Source organism: Haliaeetus albicilla, chromosome 5 (assembly GCF_947461875.1).
Source record: "Haliaeetus albicilla chromosome 5, bHalAlb1.1, whole genome shotgun sequence".
Taxonomy (NCBI): domain Eukaryota; kingdom Metazoa; phylum Chordata; class Aves; order Accipitriformes; family Accipitridae; genus Haliaeetus; species Haliaeetus albicilla.
The window spans coordinates 24379149-24400771 of NC_091487.1; the positions used below are offsets into that span (position 1 = coordinate 24379149).

General features: G+C 40.7%; 1 protein-coding gene across 32 annotated transcripts in view; it reads right to left on the reverse strand.

Annotated features, from left to right (window-relative positions):
- NRXN3 (neurexin 3) overlaps positions 1-21623 on the reverse strand; it is a 1027863-nt gene that overhangs the window by 547619 nt on the left and 458621 nt on the right. For all 32 annotated transcript variants that reach the window (XR_011324711.1, XR_011324710.1, XM_069783753.1 and 29 more), the window contains 4 exons: positions 18982-19363; positions 17412-17602; positions 16709-16882; positions 259-378 (listed from right to left, as the gene is read on the reverse strand). Coding sequence is in view for 30 of the 32 variants with exons in the window: in XM_069783753.1 (XP_069639854.1) it covers positions 259-378; positions 16709-16882; positions 17412-17602; positions 18982-19363 (867 nt within the window). In the remaining 2 variants the exon portion in view is untranslated. The remainder of the gene's footprint in view (positions 1-258; positions 379-16708; positions 16883-17411; positions 17603-18981; positions 19364-21623) is intronic.

The window sequence follows — 21623 nt, forward strand, 5'->3', positions numbered from 1 at the left end:
GAGTTAGCTTTTGAAAAGAAGAAAAAAAAAACCCCACATACCAAATTGCCTATTTTTGTTTTAACAAGGAAAAAGAAAAAAATATAACCTGCTGTATCTAACCTGCTGTATGCTTCAAAGAAACCTTCCAGAAAACAAAGTTTGGCTTTGACACTGGGAAAGTTGTATTTCAATTGAAAGTAAAACTAATCACATGTTCTCTGTGCTCCCATCCATCAGAACTCACAGCTCACCAATCCAATGGAAAAGCCTACTTACGGTCATTACACTGGCTCCCAGAATATGAAGTCATGGAGCAATCACAGGTGAAGCCTTCCCATTGCTGATTACAGATGCCCTGATTCGCACAGGAATCTTCCTGGCAGGTAGTGCTTGGTCCTGAAGAAGATATTACAAGAAAAGGGTGAAACAAAGCTGAGAAAATCATTTTAGTCAAGTCCACAAAAGCTCCAATTCATCATTACCATTACTATCAGGATAAAGCACTAACCAAACACTTCTTGATTCTTGGACATGCAAGAAACTCAGGTAAAAAGAGCACAAAGACAATTGTACACTCCACAACAAAACAGCAAACTGTAACACAGAGCAAAGAGGAAGAGTGAAGAGCAACATACTCCCTCTTAGGCAGGCCCAACTCATGTTTGGTGCTTGCTCAAAAAAATTTACTGTAAAATAAGGTGTGATGCAAGGATAACAAACACTGCCATGTTGCTGTGCTTCCCTGGAAGTTTGATCCCCTTGTAGAAATGAAGGCTAAGAAACAGGCCCATGAACAATGCTTCATCCTACCCAAAGAACACTGATATGTAGATTCAAACTGAAGTTTTGAAGCCTCATTTGGCTACAACTTTGCTTTATATGTTAAGAAAAAAAAACCCAAACGAACAAAAAAACCCCAAAGACTCTGACCAGTCCCATTACATAGGTTCCTCTGGATATATGTCAATGAAGTCCCCAGAAAGGCATGACATTAGTCCACAACATGTCTCTATTCTGGACTGGTTTCCACAGCCTTTGGGGGAAGCAGAGATGGAAGCAGCTACTACTAACAGAACAGCCTTTCATTGTTCTGTGATTTGGAGCTAACAGTTGCTATCCTACTCAGATGAGCCTTGCAACAGGCAAAAAAGCGATCTTCAGATCAGAAGGACTCTGAATGACAGCTAGTATGTCATCCACAAGAAGGTAGCTGGATGACAGCATCACCTGAGAGCAGACGTGAAGCTGCAAGCCATAGATTATAAGAACATGAATTCAGAAGTTGCTTCCTGGGAAAGTACTTTATCTTCAGCATTCTAGACAAAGGTATGCTGCTCCTGTTGTGCAGTACTTCAAATAAAATGTAGAACTATACTTGACATGCCTACCATCCTATATCCTGCACTTGTTGGAAAAGAAAAAGAAACAAAAGAAATAGAGTAGATAACAGAGTAGAGGATCTACTGGCTAGCCTGCCTGAGACCAGTTTGTTAACCACTTCCAGTCTAGGACAACAGCATAAAGATAAAGCAACAACTGTTCTACCCATCCCAGCATCTTCTGTCAGTCTTTGTTAGCAACAACAAGTCCATGAGGCTCATCCTACTCTTCATCACATCAGAACCATCATCTGTACTTCATAGATGAGATAGGACACGCCAAAGTGGAGACAGCATTTTCAATTATTTTAACCCAAAATGAAACCTCTCAACCGCCATCTGACACCACCCACAGTGATTTCACCGAGTCCCATAGTTATACAGCATCTTCGATATTCAGATTGTGCATCTGAGCACTTCTACATTTACAAGCCTTTGCAGAACCCACATCATGCCATGATCCTCCCAACAATTCAAAGACCAAGCCAGGAACGGACCCTTACAGCTTTGGTGCAGCGTTCCTGCTCTTCCCACCAGATCATCTTTCTCCACTGCAAGAACAGAATGGGTGAATTTCAGTAGCTTTTTAGCTATTTGTGTTTCTTTACATCTCTCCTGCAATGAGAAGGACTATGTGACTCCCAGTAGGCAGAGAGTTTAACTGAACATTAACAAAAACCTGAGCTTCTTCCACAATCTGTTATGTTGTTAAAAAAAAAAAAACAAACAAAAAAAAACCCCAAACCCAAAACCTCTAGGTAGAAACATAAGTGTGGATAACAAAAGCAGACAACAAAATCACTGAAATCACTGAAAGAAAAGTCACCTATTGAAAAGAGGCAGTGGCAGCAGCCACAGCAATAAAACCATGTGTTACCATACTGAATGAAAGTTGAGCAGCATTTTTCAACACTTTTCTCCTCCCCTCCGCCTCTTCTTCCCACCCACCTGACTCTCATTTGCAGCTGTACAAATCCCAGTGAACTTCATGCTGTGCCAGTGAGACAACAGATCACTTCTAGAACTACAAACAGTGCTGACAAACTTTACAGGGTGGGCTCGTAGGCACATGTATGTACACACTTCCCTCCTGCCTTTACACTCATAAAAGACATGGATATAACTATATAGATACACATGCATCAGGTTGGGGGTCTGAGACTTGCTTCAGACTTAGTCTGGCCCAGCAAAAGAAGGGATGACATTTAACAATTTCAAATAGAACGTTAACTGTCATTTTGCCTAAAATGTCTGAGTTATCCAAGGATAAGGGATAAGGAACCGATACCTCTCCTGTACCTTACTACACTATTATCTAACCTCTAACACTAAATATGAATGCCAATACTGCTAGAGGTATAAAAAAGCAAGTTATATTTAAAAAAGAAAACAGAAAGCAATTATGACTATGCAAACTTGCTACAGCATCAACTGTAAACACCATTACATAGAAGGAAAGCAGAACATAATTTTCAATGACAATATTTCTCCTCTCTTCCTTTAGTCTTCTAAGAGCACTTTAATGAGAAACTGGACTTGACAACAGGCATCATCTAACAGGGATATCCTTTGTCTAGGTGCCACAAGAGAAAGGACCAGTACTCTACTCAAGGAATAAGACTGCATGAGGCCTAGTACCTGTGGCTTGAAGTGCTTGTAGTGAGAGAGTCCAGAGAGCCAAAGCACTTGAATTCATGACCAGTATTGTGGTTTCTGAATTGTGTTTTACAGAAACCAACTGTGAAGATGGAAACAATACTTTCAAAGCAGCCAGAGGAAAAAAAAAAAAAGAAAAGAAAAAAAACAACAACACAATGATGAGGAATTTTGAAAGCCTGACAATACCACAAGGAAGCTCAAAGCCTGATCTGCATCTTCAGAGTCAGTTGTGACAGCACAGCATAGACGCTGGGTATTATGCTTTACCTCAGTCCTTAGTACTACAGGCCATTTGCATGGTAAAAGCATCTTCAAGAGTTCATCTACTCCTGCTGTTTACAGCCCTTGCCTGATGTCATAATCCTCCATCTGTGGCAACAGAGTTTTGTTCAGAGCAACTAACAGGGATGTCACAGGGGATTAGGATTAGGGAGAAAAGCGACAGAAGCACAGGAAGGCTTATAAAACATGAAGATTGTGTTACCACGCACATGCCCTTTAGTGTTAACGAACAAGGAAAGAAAAGACAACAAACAATTTACATATACGGCAGTAGAACTGGTTCTAAATTACCAATGTCATCAGAGTTCAGGTCTACTTTTAACCTCATTCCTTTGGCAACACTTACAGCAGCCACAGTAAAAGCAAAGTTTCAGAACTAGTCTTCATGTAATAATCTGAGATACATCTGATAAATCACACTATGCTTTTAATTAATAAAATATGCATGCTGACTTTAATTTTCCCCTTAAATTTCCAACACACTGACAACACTTGCTATTTCTGTTGAGCACGTTTTTATTCAAAGGCCTTGGTTTTGTTGTCTGTCTGTAGCTGGGCTTGGCACATTGTCTTCTACATGCCACATGCACAGTGGGAAGGGGAGTGAGTAGGTAGTACATACAGAATAAAAGTGGAGAAGTCCCCAGTGCAGAAAAGCATCCCCACTAGCAGAAGTGTGACTTGCTCTGTCTCCTCCTGTCCAGACTAAGCCTACCAACAGAGGCAGCTCCTTAGGAATATGAGATGGCAAAGCAGAATTCTTCAACAATGTCCATTTGATCTTTATTTCTGCATCTCTAATTTTTACTGGAACAGCTCAGTATCTGAGGATTTACAGGATCTGAGATCTTGTTGGGTCTCCCTCCCTGGGAAGAAGTCCAGTATTTACACTTTTCTTCCAAGTCACCCAGCTAGATGTATGGTTTATTAGCTTTACCACTAAGTAGTTGAAGAAAATCACCTTAGAAGAGTACAGTAGCCAGATCTCTTATCCATATTCTGCTTGGAAAAACTACTTTGTCTTGCTCTTTCCTCCAATTTCAGCTGTATGGGAGGTTTGTCTTTGCCCTAAAACTAAAAAAATTTGAATTCTGCTGCTGCACCTTGCTAAAACTGCCACGTTTCATCCCACAGGTTGGGCACGTTTCACTGGCAAGAGAAGTCATTCCTGCTGTGTCATTTGAAAGCTCTTTGCAGAGAAAGGAACTTTAGGAATAAAAGACAGTATTGTGTTTATCATTATTACAAGTTACACAAGGAATCAGTTTCTTTGTACAACAGCTGCAGGATTATAACACAACTGCCTCGTGCTTTAATCATAACTGGTGATAAGCATTAAGCTAAGCAAACCATTCTTGGTCTTGCACATAACACCTTCCTTCACACATCAAAAATTCACTCCTATTGAAAAGAATCTACCATTTGTGTTAACATTATTTTCTCAGTAAGCTGAAGATCTGCAACAGGCAAGGTTCAATGGCACCATGGGTCCATTTTCAATCTCCATCTCCCTAAATGCTCCCATCTTTTTTTCTTGTACCTTCAAAGAGGTAAAGAAGAGGTAGGAAAGTAACACATGCAAGACATCTTTACTGTCTTTGCAGAATAAGGTGCTTCTTTTGTCCTATAGTTCCTAAATTGCAAATGCCATCAAGCACTAAAATATCTCTACCACTACCAGTCAGATGTTATGATGGGCAATTTATACCTATGATAAATCTACAATCTACTTCTGTCAGCACTCCTCTTTCATAACCAGCAATAGTCTGCTTTTTTTAATTCAATGTGCAGGCCCAGTACAGCTCAGAGAGGTGTCAGGTCATGGAAACCATATGCACTATTCCAGGATTTACTCTTAGTGCAGGTTAAGGAGAAAATGAAGTTAATCCAGCTAAGTTTTCCAATTTTAGAATAATGTGGAAAAGAATATTTTTTCTGAGTAAAGTGTGACCAAAATTGAGACTGAATCTCATGGAACCATCATTTCACTGGATGGACCATATCTCATATGCTGTAACTGTCAAACACCAATGGTGGCATGTTGACACTTTGCACAAATGTAAGAAACTAAAGTACAGTCAAGGTTCAGTTCACGATTCAGAAAGTTAGATCCTGTATTTTGAGTCACAGGTAGTAGAAAGCAGGAATATCACAGAGTAACTTGAACTTAGCAAACTAGAACCAAAAAAACAAAAAGGGATTTTCAAGGATTGCAAGGCCAGCTCTATGAGCTCTCTCAGTTCCAGATTTTGTTAAGAACTCATCATCCCTTTCATCGCCTAAATAAGGTTAGACATCTGGCAGGTTCCATATTTAAAAAGTTACCCATTGTCAGAAGTAACTCAAAAGCCAGCATTCTGCAGTCCTCTGAAAATACAGCTGTTTATTACAGTGCCTCAACAGAACCTGAACTCTTCATTCACCTGATGTCAGTTATGATACCAAGTCCTTCTGTTTTAAACATGCGGCTGGTCTAAAAATTTTAGGGACTGGGACTAGCTAAAACAACAAATATGCAAGTCTCCCATAGGAAGCACATTTATCTCAAGGTGAAAGGAGAAGGGAATCAGCAGCAATGGCAAACCACAGAGGATGGATCTACAAGGTGGTAGGGTTTTTTTCCCCCTCCATGGAACCTGGCATATACCTATCTTCCTCCTTCTTGTCACCCTGCCACTCTCCATCTCTAAGCAACCTAAAAGGTCTTGAGCAAAGTGCTCATACATATGCTGGTGAGGGAAGAACAAAAAAAAAAAAGCCAACGATACAACAAAAAGTCAACTGCATAAAAGGGAGTATGGCTGGACCCGAGATGAGACAAGGGACAGGGAGATGCAAATGAAGTAGAGAAAGCAAACAGCATCCAGACATTCAGACACAAAAACTGAAAGCAGAAAGGAAAAACTGAAGGGGCTGTATGTGACAAAGAAAAATATAGTCAATTGGAAAAACACCTTTCCCCGCTACAAGTCACAGCAGTACAAAAGTACCAGGCCTCATCGTCTATTCTGAAATAGCCAAACCTATTTAGCAAAAGCTGATTTCCTGAAAAGCCAATAATCCACATCATGTACTCAAGACAAAAGTTACTCCTTAGGCTTCAATGTGATCAGGTGTCTCCATCTGAAGGGCAAATATTCCTATAGGGTTAAGACCGCTGTAAAAATATGAGCTTGAGCTGGAATAATCTTCACAGCTGTGACAAGCATTTAGGTTCTGAGGGCTCTGGAAAAACCAAATCAAACAAATCTGTTTGTTCTGGGACCTCTTCTTCATACTGCATCCACTTCGATGGACATCAAGAGTTAAGCAGGAACTCCTCGGCACGTATTTTGAATTCTGATGGACACACAAGTGACTAGAGAGAACAACAGCGGCTGCAGCCAGAGAGACAGGGTACTTGCTGACATCTAACACAAGTCCACGTCCCAAATTACCTGCCACAGTTTGAATGCATGGCACAGAACACCTTAATCCTCAAGTTATTTACACCTCAGTGTACTTCCAGGATGCTTTTTCTCCCCACATCAGTCCCAGCCCACATATCCTTCCTATTCTTTCAAATGTCATCCTTTACCACTTTCATTTACATAAACTTCAGAAATCCCCTAGAGGCCGCATCTAATACTCTCTAAATCCTTAATCTCTGTAAGACAGAGAACGTCAATTTTTTAGTTGGGAATAGGCCAGAGATGCCAACAAAACATGGTCACAGTCAGATGCTCCACATGCATAGAGCACAATACATCACACTAACTTCTGTCTACCTCCAGGCTGTCAAATCTTTCAGATTCAGTGTTTCATATACATTCAATGGCTAAAATTATCTCAGGCTGCCAGTATCTTTATCTGTTGGGTAAGAGGGTGCCTCCTAATATGCTTCTGTCTATTAACAACTGTTATAGTGATAAACTGTTTACCCATTAAAATCTTCTTGGTTCCTCCATAGATATTTTTATCCTTTTCTACTGAGCCATAGAATGCCAAACCCTACCTAAAAACAGAGCTGATATTCTGAAGCAAAGGTAATTGCTACCTGCCCACACCTGGAATACGGAACAGGAATATTTTAATTTGAAAATTTCATCTATTGCATTAGTTCAGGTCAGCAACGTCACCAGGTTTTCACAGAAAACATGGTGAATAGAAAAGAAATTTATTAAGCACATGATTAAAGCCACAGAAACTTAATTCCAGTAATATGTAAAATGTTGGGAAGTCTTGTCTATCTCAGAGAGTGAAACAGGAACACTCTACATGTTTTCTCCTACAACAAAACCTTAGACTAAACCAGTGGCTTAGACACAAAATTTCAAGGTGATTAAGCTGATACCATAACAGATATCACCTGTGGCTTCAGGACTGTTAAAGAGAGACATATTGTTCAATGCCTCCGATTTCCCCCTATACCCGAGACCATTCTCTCCCTTTCCATTAAAAAGGAGGAGCATTTTCTTAAACTTCCACAACATTCAGGAACAAATTAATCTGTACTTTATATTGCAGTCTCTCTAGATGAGTTGGAAAGTATACTTTCACTATCATGTTTAAAGGGATAGACTTTCAACACCATGGAAAACATCTCTCCAGTTGTACTAATATCAAAGTCCTATTAGTTTCTAATAAGCAGGTTTCCTCACTTATGTCCCAGGGAAATAGGGTATTTGTATCTAGTTGTTCCATTAAACCTTCCTTCATTATACATCTCCTAAGAACTAGCCTTCATCAAACTGGTTTTCTGTCAGCACTCTTTACCCCATCATCTCTCTGTAATTAAAGCGGCATGTTCTCAATTACTATCTGACCTCTCTTCTTTGAGCCATCATCATTGGTTTCTCCCAATTTTCCCCCACTTTTCTACTGAAGCTACTCTCAGTCTCTTTAATGGCTTTCACTCAAGTATCTTTAGTATTTGAACACCATCCACATAGTCCTCAACCTTTTGGCAACCTCGAACGTCATTGATTCATCCCTTTTTACTTAGCAGGCCATAGTAATAAAAGATGCCAGTAAGAATTTCACGTGAGGATCAACATCATCAAAGAGTCCTAACCGCTTTGTAAAAAGTCAGAAGCTATCCAGTAAAAGGTTCTAAAAAAGACCTATAAAAGGTACAAAAATTGGTAGATACAACAGGATCAGGCATGACCACTCATGTTTGATCAATTACGGCTTGTAAAATGCCATCTAACTACTAAGGGAATTTGTAGATAATACGTTGGGTTTGGGGTTTTGTTTGTTTTTTGTTTTGTGTTGTTGGGGTTTTTTTGTTTGTTGGTTTTTTTTTAAACTGAAATTCCAGAAAGTTATTTCTGTGGGGTTTGTGGGTTTTTTTTTTAAAGTCTAGGTTAAAAAAATAGCTTTTACCTTCTGGTCTCACTTCTTAAGATCAATACTGAAGAAATCAAGTCAGCTTTTTGTTTTGTAAAGCTCTGAGGGCCTCCTGTGCCTCTATACACAGCAGCAATTTGCCTGAACAACCATTAGGCATTTCAGAAAATCAACCTGTGCTTTATGGATATTCAGAGATTGATACAGTCAAGCCCCCCACATCAACAAAAACACCTCCATTGTTTGCCAAGTCTCCTTCTTCAACCCAGATATACCCTCCAGAGGGCCTAGGGTTTGTCATTCTGTTCTTGTCTCAGAGGTGTGACTGCATCCAGTAAAAGGCACCAAATGTTACATAAAAGCATGTTTCAGTTCAAACCAGTAATGGGGAAGAAGAATCTTCTCTACCTTGCAGGTCAGCTTTAGTCAACTCAACTTTGTTAGCAAAAAATAAATAACAAAACAAACCAAAAAAAGCAAACCCAATAAACAACAGGCTAGTATAAAAGCAGATAAACCAGGGTCACATCACTTAAAATAAATAAAAGCAACTGGTATCTGTCACGATTTAACCCCAGCCAGCAACTAAGCACCATGCAGCCACTCACTCACTCCCCACCACCCAGTGGGATGGGAGAGAGAATCAGGAAAAAATAGGTAAAACTCATGGGTTGAGATAAGAACAGTTTAATAGAACAGAAAGGAAGAAACTAGTAATGATAATAACAACAATAGTACAATGACAGTAATAATAATAAAAAGGATTGGAATATACAAAACAAGTGATGCACAATGCAATTGCTCACCACCCGCTGACCGATGCCCAGCTAGATCCCAAGCAGCGATCCCTCCAGGCCAACTCCCCCCAGTTTATATACGGGACATGACATCACATGGTATGGAATACCCCTTTGGCCAGTTTGGGTCAGCTGCCCTGGCTGTGTCCCCTCCCAACTTCTTGTGCCCCTCCAGCCTTCTTGCTGGCTGGGCATGAGAAGCTGAAAAAAAATCCTTGACTTTAGTCTAAACATTACTCAGCAACAACTGAAAACATCAGCGTTATCAACATTTTTCTCATACTGAACCCAGAACATAACACTATACCAGCTACTAGAAAGAAAATTAACTCTATCCCAGCCGAAACCAAGACAGTATAACAGCCAACATGCATAATCAATGCATGCAGGAATGACAACATAAGCAACAAAGGCACAGAGGGACATGGATACCTTAACCCAACCAAGCAACAGATAACAAAACAACAGACAAGATATAGGAAATGCATTTCATTCACACACGCACACAGGAGGTCACACAATTTACAGACAGTAGAAAGAGAAGAAAAAAAATTAAGACAGATTTTGTCTCATTTGAGAAATACTTAGAATCCATTTAAGTAAAAAAAAAATAATCTATTTGACTTTCAGTATATTAGTCAATAATATTTTTCTTTTGTTTCTACATCCAGGCTCTGGAGCTGAACTTAAATCTTCTGTCTCTCATGGAAGCACAGATTGCCCTGGCTTTTTGTCCAAAGTGGATTTATTGCCAGAAAACCATAGGGGACTGGTAACTCTGGAAGATGACAACCTCTGTTTATCCCAAGAACTGAACTTGATACTGGGTTTAAAGTGACAGTAAAGCCTTGCCCCCTCACAAGCTGTTGCCTGCACATGGATTTCAACACCTCCTTCAGAAAACTTGCATCAACAGGCAAAGAGACAGCCAAGGCTTTAAACCCATATAAAAAAGCAAACCAGAACAATACCACTGATGCTTTTCCATTTAGGCACAGGATTTTTTTTTTTTTTTTTTTTTTTTTTATGGAGTCCAGTTCATAGGGAAGCCACACAGATTTTTGATGTGTTACACCTTGATTCTACGTTTTCTCTTTCAGTATGGAAAAAGCAGAAGATAAAGATGGGAGTACAAGCAGCAGCTCCTGAATCCCTTGCCACTGAACGCTACATATTTCTATTATACAGCACAATGGGAACAACAAAATACCAAATCACTGACCTCATTGCTCAAAAGATGGGTAATTAAGAAGTGCACACACACCTTTATAACCTTCTGTTCTTAAAAAGTTCTAATATCACAGCTGATGTTGAAGAGAGATTGGTAGCTCTCCCTTTCTCCCAGTGTCTCCTTTTACATTTACAACCCAATAAACTAGAACTGGCATGTACAGATGCCATTTCCTATAGTTCCTATTAAGTTTAACATTTTGAATCTTTGCTATTGTTTTGCAGCCCATGAATGACTCAACATGGCAATTACCTTCCTTTTTGAGCTTGTCAGATTTTTCTTCCCACTTCTGGAACTGCTCTACTACATAGAGCCATAAAATCCCCAGAGTTCTTTAAAGAAAATGCAGAAGAAATGGGGGAGGTGTGGAAAGAGGAGAAGGATGCATTTCTCCATACATCATCCTCAACACACATTCTAACAAAGTAATTTCTGTGTAACAAACAAGCGCTTTCCCTAACTGCCCTGCTCCTCATCTTTGTAGCCAAGCTGAAGCAAAACTTATTCATTCTGTAATTCCAGTAGCACTACGACAATGCAATACAAAAGCAAAAAGACCAAGAAAGCTGTCAAACCATCATGGAGTAAATTAACACTCCAGTCCTCAATGGACAACCTTTGATTCCACAGAGAAAGTGAAGTATCACCAGATTTGAAGTTTCACTACTGAGCAGATGAAGGGTGAAATCCTTTCTGACATTATCCTGCTGTGAGATTTTAAGCATGAGATTAGATTTTCTTCTTTCCACATACTGCTTAGTATGCAAAATGCATTTCTGATTATCCAGCCTGTATGTGTCATTCATGCTTTTCATGCACCAGTGAATTCCAAAGGTTAACTATACTATTTCATGGAAAGTAGCACAAGATTATGATTTTACTGCAGAATCTGAAAGAAGATTAAGTTAGGGCAAAAAAAAGTCCCAAAACATCTGGAACAGTGTCAGCCAGTTTAATAATAATCACTCTCCTTTGTGAGAAGCTGTTATTAGTGGAACAGGTGAGGAAAGGTGAAAAGGAAAGGAAGAAGCCACATCTCTAAAGCACATAGAAAACTGCCTTGTGGAAGAAATACAATGTTCTTCAACCACTGCTATTAGGTTTGTTTGGCTGGGGGCAGGATATGGTGAACGTGAGTATTAGAAAATGCAGCTGAATTTCAGATAGCTCTAGTGCCCATAGTAAGCAACATAAGGATGTCTAAAAAAAGGAAAACACAGGAGAACATGTGGCAAATTAATAAAGGGGTGAAAAAATACCCCAGCTTCAGGAAGTACTCATTAATATTTAGGACAACATCTTTAAACTCCACAGAATCTGCCTAACTTCTTCCATGACCAGTAAGGAAAAAGCAGCGAGTCACTCAGTCTTGACTTTTGTGGATGGAATAAACTGATCCATTCATCTAGTAGTAAGGCCAGGAATGAAGTGCTCAGCAAAAAGAATTGATTTTATAAGTCTAGAATCAAGGACGAGCTGACCTGAAGTTTAAATTGGTTTACTTTCAAGAAGGGAGAGAAGGTTACCTGGAACAACTTCTTCCATCCTCCAACTTGCATACATACCACTGCAGACATCTTTTCTCTCAAGATGTGTATGTCTGACACAGAAATGGAAATAGCCTGTGTTACTCAAACTCAGGAGCTGTACAAAAATTGCCAACCACAGCCCATAGGCCATTGAGCTAGACGACTAAAGAGAACCAGGTCATAATACAGGGCTGCTTTTCCTCAGTTTCTAATGCTTTTCTCACCTCCAGTGGCCTCCACTCACTACGTCAGACTGCTCTGCAAGACATAGTTGAATTTTATACTCTCATCGCAAACAGATAAATACCATGTGCCTATTTTATGGGTGGAGAGAGCAAGGCCCAAAGAAGGTGGCAGACTTGCCTGCAAGCTTCCAGTAGAAGTGTGCCCCCAAAATGAAGTCCTTTCTGAGAACTGACTTTGTCTTTTCAGAATGTTCGGTAGCCTGACCCAACACTGACACAAGGACCATTTAAGTCTTAACCACTTGCCTACCTTTTGTACCTTTTCTCCCAGGCCCTCTCACCAACCCCTTTTTTGAGCTGGTGGTAGAGGAAAAGACCCTGTTGTTACATAAAAGATGGCGATGATAGCTGCAGTTAGCAAGAGAGCTAAAGATACTCTGTGAAAAATGAATAAATATATTGGTATGATGTCATTATCCTGAAACCTCATTCTTCTCACAGTTGCATGTAGCACATCAAGCCAGAACAGATTTTACACACCAGGCAGTAAGAAGGTTTCTGGCTTTACCGAATACCTTCCAGGGAAACACAAGCTGCCACTACAGATCTGACCAGACCTTCAAGATCAATGAAGAGCTGCCTGTTGTTCCCCAAAAATCAGAAATGCAGCAGTTGCAAGAGAGCGATAAAAATAAAGCAGACCATCACATGCAAAAAAGAAGGGGTGTATGGTGTGGAGCTTTTAATTCCATGAGCTCATTTGACTTTCAGACACTCTTAGGTTCTCCCAGATGATTACCCACAAAATTCTTTGCCAAAAGCAATGGTCCTACAGGACACATCAAAACACAAAACAGGTTAGTGTGTCAGCTATCATGTTGTCCAGCACACAGGTCATTGAGCAGCAGACTTCAAAAGCTGAAAGCTTAAGTTTGTACAGCACACAAGGAAGCTGCATAATGCAAAAGGAAGCTGACACTTCAGCTAACACACAGGATAAAGAGGTTACTTAGCTGTGCTATCCTAAAAAATATCCTACCATAGGTAATTTAAAGAAATTATAGGAATAAAACTGATAGGCAGAGATAAAGTAATTCTTGCCTTAGGTCTTGAAGTGCCTTTGGTTTTTTTTTTAGCACTACTATACACTATTAAACATCAGCCACTTTCAGTCTCAAGGATGCTTGCATTTCAGTTAATGACTTCTACATATGGCCTAAGAATGCTTTGGGATTCTCCAGTTCCTAAAGAAAAAGCTCTCAGATATTTATACTGAAAGTGCTTCCTGCTCAAATAGGAGCACTGCCTTACCCATCACTAGAATAGAGCTGATTTTACAATGTGGTAGGTTTTTGCTTTGGTGCACAGCAAGGCTGAATTATGCTTGAGCACGTAAGAGGAACAATGTGGCCAAGGAAATTCAATGGCTTGCTTAAACCAAGTTAAGAGGAGGTGGCGGTAGAATGAAGACAATAAAGAATATTATTTTCCTATTAAAACTTGTGAATCTTGATTGGTGGTATGGAATAAGGTACTGAAATACATGAATAGAGATAACAAACGCAAACAGGATGCAATGATGTCACCCATTCGTAATAGTACTGGTCTGTCTTAGGTGGGACAGTGCTGTCTACTGACCTAAATCTCACATTCTACTATTCTCCAGGCTTTCTTCCTCCACACATCCTTTGCTTCTGTTTTGAGATCAAACTGACAATTTCAGAGAAAACAGTTGCCACCTTGTAATATCCTCTGCTTCTGAAAGCAAAGCCGCAGCAAGAGACAAGCACTAGCAGAAATCTCTCTCACCACATTTGGAAGGCAAGATTCATATGTGGGGATGAAATGATATTTCTTTACAGATGCACGTTCTCATCATGTACATGGTCCCACTGCCCTTCATGATGAAATAAGGACGCATCCTGCAAATCAACACACAGCACAACTGTTCACCCAAAAAGCCTGCAAGTGTTTATTACAAACATTTAAACATCATGAGACAGCGAGAACTGCCTGGGACTTCAGCCCTCAAAAATGTTGTTAAGACTGCACCCAAGATCACTTCAGATGGAAACAAAACAGGGAGACTTAAATAAGGACCGAACATGCTTAGAGTTTTTGTTTTCTTAGAGAAAGGGGAAGTAGGTGTGACTTTCAGTGGCAACTGTAAGAACAGGCACCAGCAGGCAGCACTCAAGATGTGAGATGAAGCTTTGGGGATTGCTGTGATTCAAAAAACAAATGAAACAGCCTTCTGTTGACCTAATTCTTAGCAGAGACTGTTCAGGAAGATAGCACGGGCACTGCTTTGCAAGATCAAGTTCTTCTGAAGGCAGAATGAGGGCCATCATTGACCTTCCCACCCAGTTTTTTAGGTCTGTCTCCAACTTTGAATCTTGTTTGAAGGGCTTTAGAAGAGAAGAGGGACTCACATTCCTGACATTTCTAAGAGTGAAACAATCTCCACATTCAGGCAGCAGCTGTGCTGGTACCAGATTGGCACACAAAGTAAGTGCCACATTACATGTTTTGGGAGTGGCACTGATATTACACAACCTCAGTAATAGGACACTAAATCAAAGAACTACACTGGGTACAGGAGACGGAAACACCACAGCTGTAATAATGATGCAGTCTTCTGGGAAAGCATCACGACTGTTCGTGAGCCACACACAGAACAGGTTAGTCTAATGAGAAGTCCTCTGAAGACGAGCTAGTAGAGATAACATGCAGGCTACATTGCCAACAGATTAAGCTTATTTTAAATAGAAGAATTACTAGAAATCACTAACATTAAAGAAGAGCTTTCAGCGCACCAGGGATAATCAGAAAAGACATTTTAAAAAAAACCCAAATGCATTTTTTTTTCCTTGAACCTTGTAAACAACACAGAAAATGTGCACTTCTTTTAGCATTTTGGCTCTGCCACAAAAGGGCAAAGCCACAAGTTCTGCTGTGCTATGCTCCTTTCCACAAGGAACAACATGGTTAACAGACACTGTTACATACAGCAGAGAGAAAAAAAAAAAAACAGCCTACAGCTGTACAGCACTTACCAATGCTGTGAAATTGGAGTTGACATTGAGTGAGCTCCTGGGACAGGACACAAAATTCTCACAAACTACAGTATTATTGTGGCAGTGTAGAAGGAGGGCACAGGCACAGGCACAGGACCCCCCAGCCAATCAGAACACTGGGAGACAGGGAAGGGATCAGATTTAATTCGACTGACAATTTGGTCTTTCATGAATACTCAAAGACAGCACTAAGATGATACTTCCAATGCTAAGAAGGGACAGTCTTGACAAGTGGCAAGGCTTCAGCATGATGTAACCTGTAATCTTGAGACTGTAGGGAAATATGATCAAGGACTAATTTCACTTTGTGAAGTCCTATCTTGAAGGATCAGTTTGGGGGACACATCTTCTTCGCAAACATGCATACCAGACAACTTTACTGATCTTCCTCTAGTGACTGGTAGCCAACACAGTAGACTAGTATTCAATAGAGCTACACATAATGATTTTCATTTAACCCAGCCAGCAAAACCTTGGGGTTTTTGATGATAAGTATCCCAAGTGCTTTGGGAATTGATGCTATATGCATGTTACCAAGTCAGTGCTGCTGACGTCAATATTCTTATAATTAATGGGAGCTTAGCAGGAACAGTAAATTATTTAAAGGAGCTTCAAGAAATCACTACTATTTACATGCTTCAAGAAGTCACTCATCGCATTTGTTTCTAAGCTGGCTGGCAAAGAGAAACTACAGGAGAAAGGTTTTCCAGACAGCAGAAGCAATGCCCCCAGTGCTTTCACCGGATGCCCACCTTCTCAAAAAGGAACTCCTGTTTTGGTCTGGTCTTCACCCTTCAGTTCCTTCTACCTTCCACTTCCCCTGCCTCTACTTGTCTTCGAAATACTTACTCCTGTGGATCCCAAAAAAGGGTGCTCTGAAGCACAAGCAAATTGAAGGCTCAGAACTTCTTTCAAAGTTTTTGAACTTTTAAGATTACATCTTAAGAGTACTGTAATGTTAATAACCCACTCTACACAAAGTACTAGTAAATTGTAGTCCATCCCAGTACCATCCTTTCCACTACTGGAGGTATCACCTGACAGGGGATGGAGTATGCAAGAGAACAGCTGCTGAGCTGCTCACAGAAGCTAGCTATCCTTAAGCTGAATATGGAAGACATAAGTGTAGTGAAGGACGTCACAATGAAAGTAAACTAATGAAATGGACAGTAAGGTGGACAAGTAGATGCACGGGGGGCAGCCACGAAGTAAGAGGGGAGTGCTTGAGAGGGGAACTTCTCTGAAATCAATTATACCTTCGCATCCACGCTCAATCTGCCCACTGCGGTGCAGAGCATCATTGATTAGATCAGGCAGACGCCCGTTCAAGTCCACAGATGCTAGACAGCCCTGAAATCCATCACGTGAGGCCACTAGCTTCGGGAGATTGCTATACATGCCTTGAGCTAGGCCAGCAATGTAGAGATCACCTAGAGAATAAAGGTGTAAACATACAAGCAGGAAGTTACACACTTTTTAGAGTGGCTTTCCCCCACTCCCAACATGAATATAGCAAGCTGAACAGCTGCTCAGAAAAAGTTAAAAGCAGAGCAAGATATCGTGCAAAAAGTCGTTTCTGCCTCCTTTATTACAAAAAAACCCCCCAAAACCAAAAAACCAACCAAATAACACAAACAACACAAAACTGAAAAACTACCCCCCAAAAAACAACCACCCCCCCGCCAAACAAAAAAAAACACCAAAATACCCAGCTGTAATTGCATCCTAACTAGCACAAACTGTAGCATGACAATCAATTTCTGAAAAAGCAAAATATGACAAACTATTCTGCTATAGGAAGTTACCAAACAGAGAAAGAGAAAAATGAAATTGAAAGCTGAAATCAGCAAATTCCAGATTTACTGTTCTGTACTGCACAGTTCCTGCAAGCTTTCTCTTGTGCACTGCTTGAACCCCGGAAGAATAAAGGGGGGAACTGTCAAGTCTCGTAGAATTTACCTTTAAGATCCAGATTTTTGGCACCATTTATAACCTGAGTGACGACCTTAGTGTCCACCTTTAGGCTGTGTGTGTTACTGTTATCTCTGGTGATGACGACGTTGTGCCATTGGTTGTCATTAAGAGGACGATCACTGTTGCCTTTGATCACATTAGGTCCGTTTCCAAGGTCAAACACATAGTGTATATACCTGTAAACATAGCAAGAACTAGTTAAAATTATGTAAGAACTCCAACGCTACTGACCCTTATTCTAGCCAGAGCTGATAAATTAACTTACAAAAGCCACAAAGGGAAGTATCTCTGGGTTAGAAAGTTCTAGTAAGCCAAAATATTAGCCACCAATTTGAAGAGGTCTAGTTGTTCCCTTTCCACCAAGGAAGTATAAGGATAGTATTTTGAGATTATGACATTTGAAGTAATCAGATTCTAACCATAAAGCATTCCTCTTTTTCACAAATTTCTCACAGATACACAAAAAGCCTGTCTGTGCATATAGTGTTTTTTTTAAAATTGGTAATATTGATAAATGTACTGGAGAACACCACTAGATATGCTTATTTGGGGCACATAAACACCAGATTCATTCTGAGTTTTGAATAACTCCTTTAAGAAGTTAATTGGGAAACTCACTCAAAATATTGTACTAAAATTCACACGAGATCCTAGCCTTATTCAAACAGCTGGAAAACAATTAGCAAAGCTTTCAGCAAAAAATAAAGACCATTACAAAGACTGAAGTCATGGGAGTGTTACCCTGAATTATTTATATAGTCCAAACACAGAAATCCACCCGAGGATAGAAGAGAAATATTCTACTTAGAAAGGAAAAAAAAAAAGACAACAAAATTCAACTCACAGAACACCAGGAGCTTGTGACTCTTGCTTTTTTTATTGCTCAATGTCTCACTTACAGAAATATGTGCAAAGTTAAAAAGGAAACAGATTAAACTATAGTTATACTGAAATAAACAGGACTAGTAAACTGTACTTGTGGAAAACGTCTACTGTGACTAGGTGAGTATACGAGATTAAAATTTGTTCAGCTAACAAAGGGGTTTTGTTAATAAGCTATCGGTCTTGCAAAAGGACTACAGCAGCTCAAAAGCAAGCTGAGTTCACTTCTCAAGCATCACCAGCAGAAATATAAATTCAATAGCCCACATGCTCTTTTTTTTCCTTCAGTGGAGATGGCAGAAACACAATGAGTCTGTTACAGGGAAAAAAAATATAAGCAGGAAGAAAGACTCAGAGCCCTCAGCACACTTCCTCCTCCTCTGTGCTATTCTGCAAGGTTAACAGGATAAAACATTAGCCTAACTAGATCCAAAGGACTTAAAACATTCATATTTCACACTGTAAAAATGTCTTTCCCTCAGCCGCAGGGGGAAGTCAGTGATAAAATTTGGAGTCTTAAGCTTCAGTGTTTATGTCCAAGTGCTCTGTCATACACCTCAGCAAACAGAGAAAACACGAGTATGAGGTGAATTTCTCTTTATGCAAGCATTTTAAGCTTACCTATAAGTTTATCTATAAATAAGCTGGTAGAATATAGCAGAAAGTCACCTACCCCTTGACTAGTTCAACTGCAATAAAGTCATTGCCATCACCGCTGTTAAAGAGGATGAAACCATCAGCTGAGGTGGTCTTGAACTGAAAGAAGAGGTGCATGGATGTATAAGCCTGCAAGGTGGCCAAGCTCAGGTAGCTGCTCTTGGTCTTGAACGTCACAGGGTCAGCTATAATGTTGCGGAGACCAAAGCGTGCCTTCAGCTCGCAATAGTCAATGTCACCATTCTTGCACAGGTCAATGTAGAGCATCCCGTTGAACATAAGGCTCTGGAGGTGGCCAATGAAGCTGGAGGGGATGACAGAGATGTACCGTTTCTCCGTCATGATCCCTGTCTCAATGTTATGGAATTCCAAGCGGGTGTGATCACCAACCATTGTGCCTGAAGGACAGAAACAAAAGAAGAACATGCAGAAAGCCCAGGGATCAGTAATAGGCTATATGGAGCCCCTCACCTTCCAGTTTCCAGACTAACAGCAGTACTAACTTAATCATATCTGATCACTGTTCAGCAGCTTGCATAGGAATGAACATATAGACTCCTCGTGGAGAGGCTCGAGTCTAGCAGTTGCCAAAACCCGGCAGAAGAGAGACGACAGGACTAAAGGGCCATGGGCAGCAAGTTCTGTATTTTAACCTGCGTTTCACAGACTTTTTTGTTTGCAAAGAAGACTAGGTCTCTCCCTTAAAGCCCACAGTGATCTACTTGATCCAACGGTCCATCTGCCAAACAACTCAGACACTTCTAAAACAACACTCAATAAACACAGAATAATACCAAAAGAGCAGAATGAGAAGTGAGAACAGTCATAAACCTGCTAATATTTACTCTGTTGTTCTCTCCCAGTGCCCAATGTTATTTCTCTTGTTTTAAGAGCACAGCAGGAGGGAAACACACAAGAATGCAACAGGCAAAAAGCCCTCCATATATTTAAATCATCAACCTACCACTTGGGCTATTTATCACATTTTGATGGATTTTAACCTCTCCATTAAAATATTCAAGCTCTTCAGTATACCAAATATGTCAGATTACTCTTGAAGCATATTTAAATGTTTCAATAGGTGTGCTAGGCATCAGTACAGACACAGAACCCACACAGACAGATGAAATACAACTGTATGCTAAAAGACTGGTTTGAGTACAAAGGCAAGCTGGACAACATCAGAATGAAAACCATTACAACCAACCTTATTTTAGTCCTCTATACTTCTTCATCAAGATAAGTTTAAACTATTTGGTCACACAAGTAACCTTTCTACGTAGGCCTTGTGCCATTTAGTATGCAACACGAATAACATTAAATTCATGAATTATTCAACATTTAATTGTTTTCTCATCATTCAATGTACAACCATTATTCAAACTCTGCTACAAATATGCCATTATTTTTTCCTCATGTGAAGTTTTCTGCGGTGTTGTATTGAGTTTACGTGGCAAGGTGCTGGCTGCGGGGTGGCTGCAGGGCAGCCTCTGTGAGGAGAGGCCGGGGCTGCCCCGTGCCGGACGCAGCCGGTTCCAGCCGGCTCCACAACAGACCCACCGCAGGGCACAGCGGAGCCCCGCAGCCACGACGGTGGCACCTTTCGGAAAGTGTATTTAAGAAATGGCAAAACGCTGCCCATGAGCGAGGAACAACGGAAAAAAACCAAACCAAAACAAAAACCCCACTAACGGCAAGGTCAGAAAAAGAGGAGGGGGAAGACGCGCTCCAGGCGCAAGAGTGGAAATTCTCCAGCAGCCCATGGAGAAGACCACACTGGAGCAGACACCCACACTGCAGCCCATGGAGGACCCTCATGCCAGAGCAGGTGGGTATTTCCTGAAGGAACTGCGGCCCATGGAGAGCCCACACTGGAGCAGGTTTCCCTGACAGCCTGTGGAGAGAACCCATGCAGGAGCACTTCATGTGGGACTGCCGCCTGTGGGAAGGGCCCACACTGGAGCAGGGGAAAAGTGTGACGAAGAAGGAGTAGCAGAAAGGAGCTGTTACAGACTGACCACAGCCACCATTCCCCATCCCCCTGCACTACTGGGGGGGGGGGGGCCGGGAAGTGGGGGGGAGGTAGAAGAGTCAGGAATGAAGGAACAAACCTGAGAAAAGGAGGGGGTGGGGGATGGTGTTTTACCTTTTGCCTTTGTTTCTCACCATCCAACTCAATTTTTTAACTGGCAATAAATTACATTAATTTTCCCCAAGTCAAGTCTGTTTTGTCCATGACAGTAACAGGTAAGTGATTTCCCTATCTCTATCTTGAACCATGAGTCTTCTCATCCTATTTTCTCCCCTGTCCTATTGAGGAGAGGGAATGAGAGCGCAACTGGGTGGGTGTCTGGCAGCCAGCCACAGTCAACCCACAAGTTCAGTAGCACAGTGTGCAAATTATTCTCAAATATTCACTTCATCTTCTACCACTTCTGCAAGATCAAAAGAAAATTACTTTTGATTTTATATACACAAAGCTGAGGAACAGAGAGAACAACATATAAATAGTTTTGGATCTCAAAAAAGAAAAATTTGGCATCCAATTTAGTAGAGTATGCAACAACTTCGGAGCATTCACTGGTTTTGAGGCTCAGTACTTCTAGAAATAAGATCCACAATCCCAAATAAGTACCTCCCAAAAGGACAGGTACAATT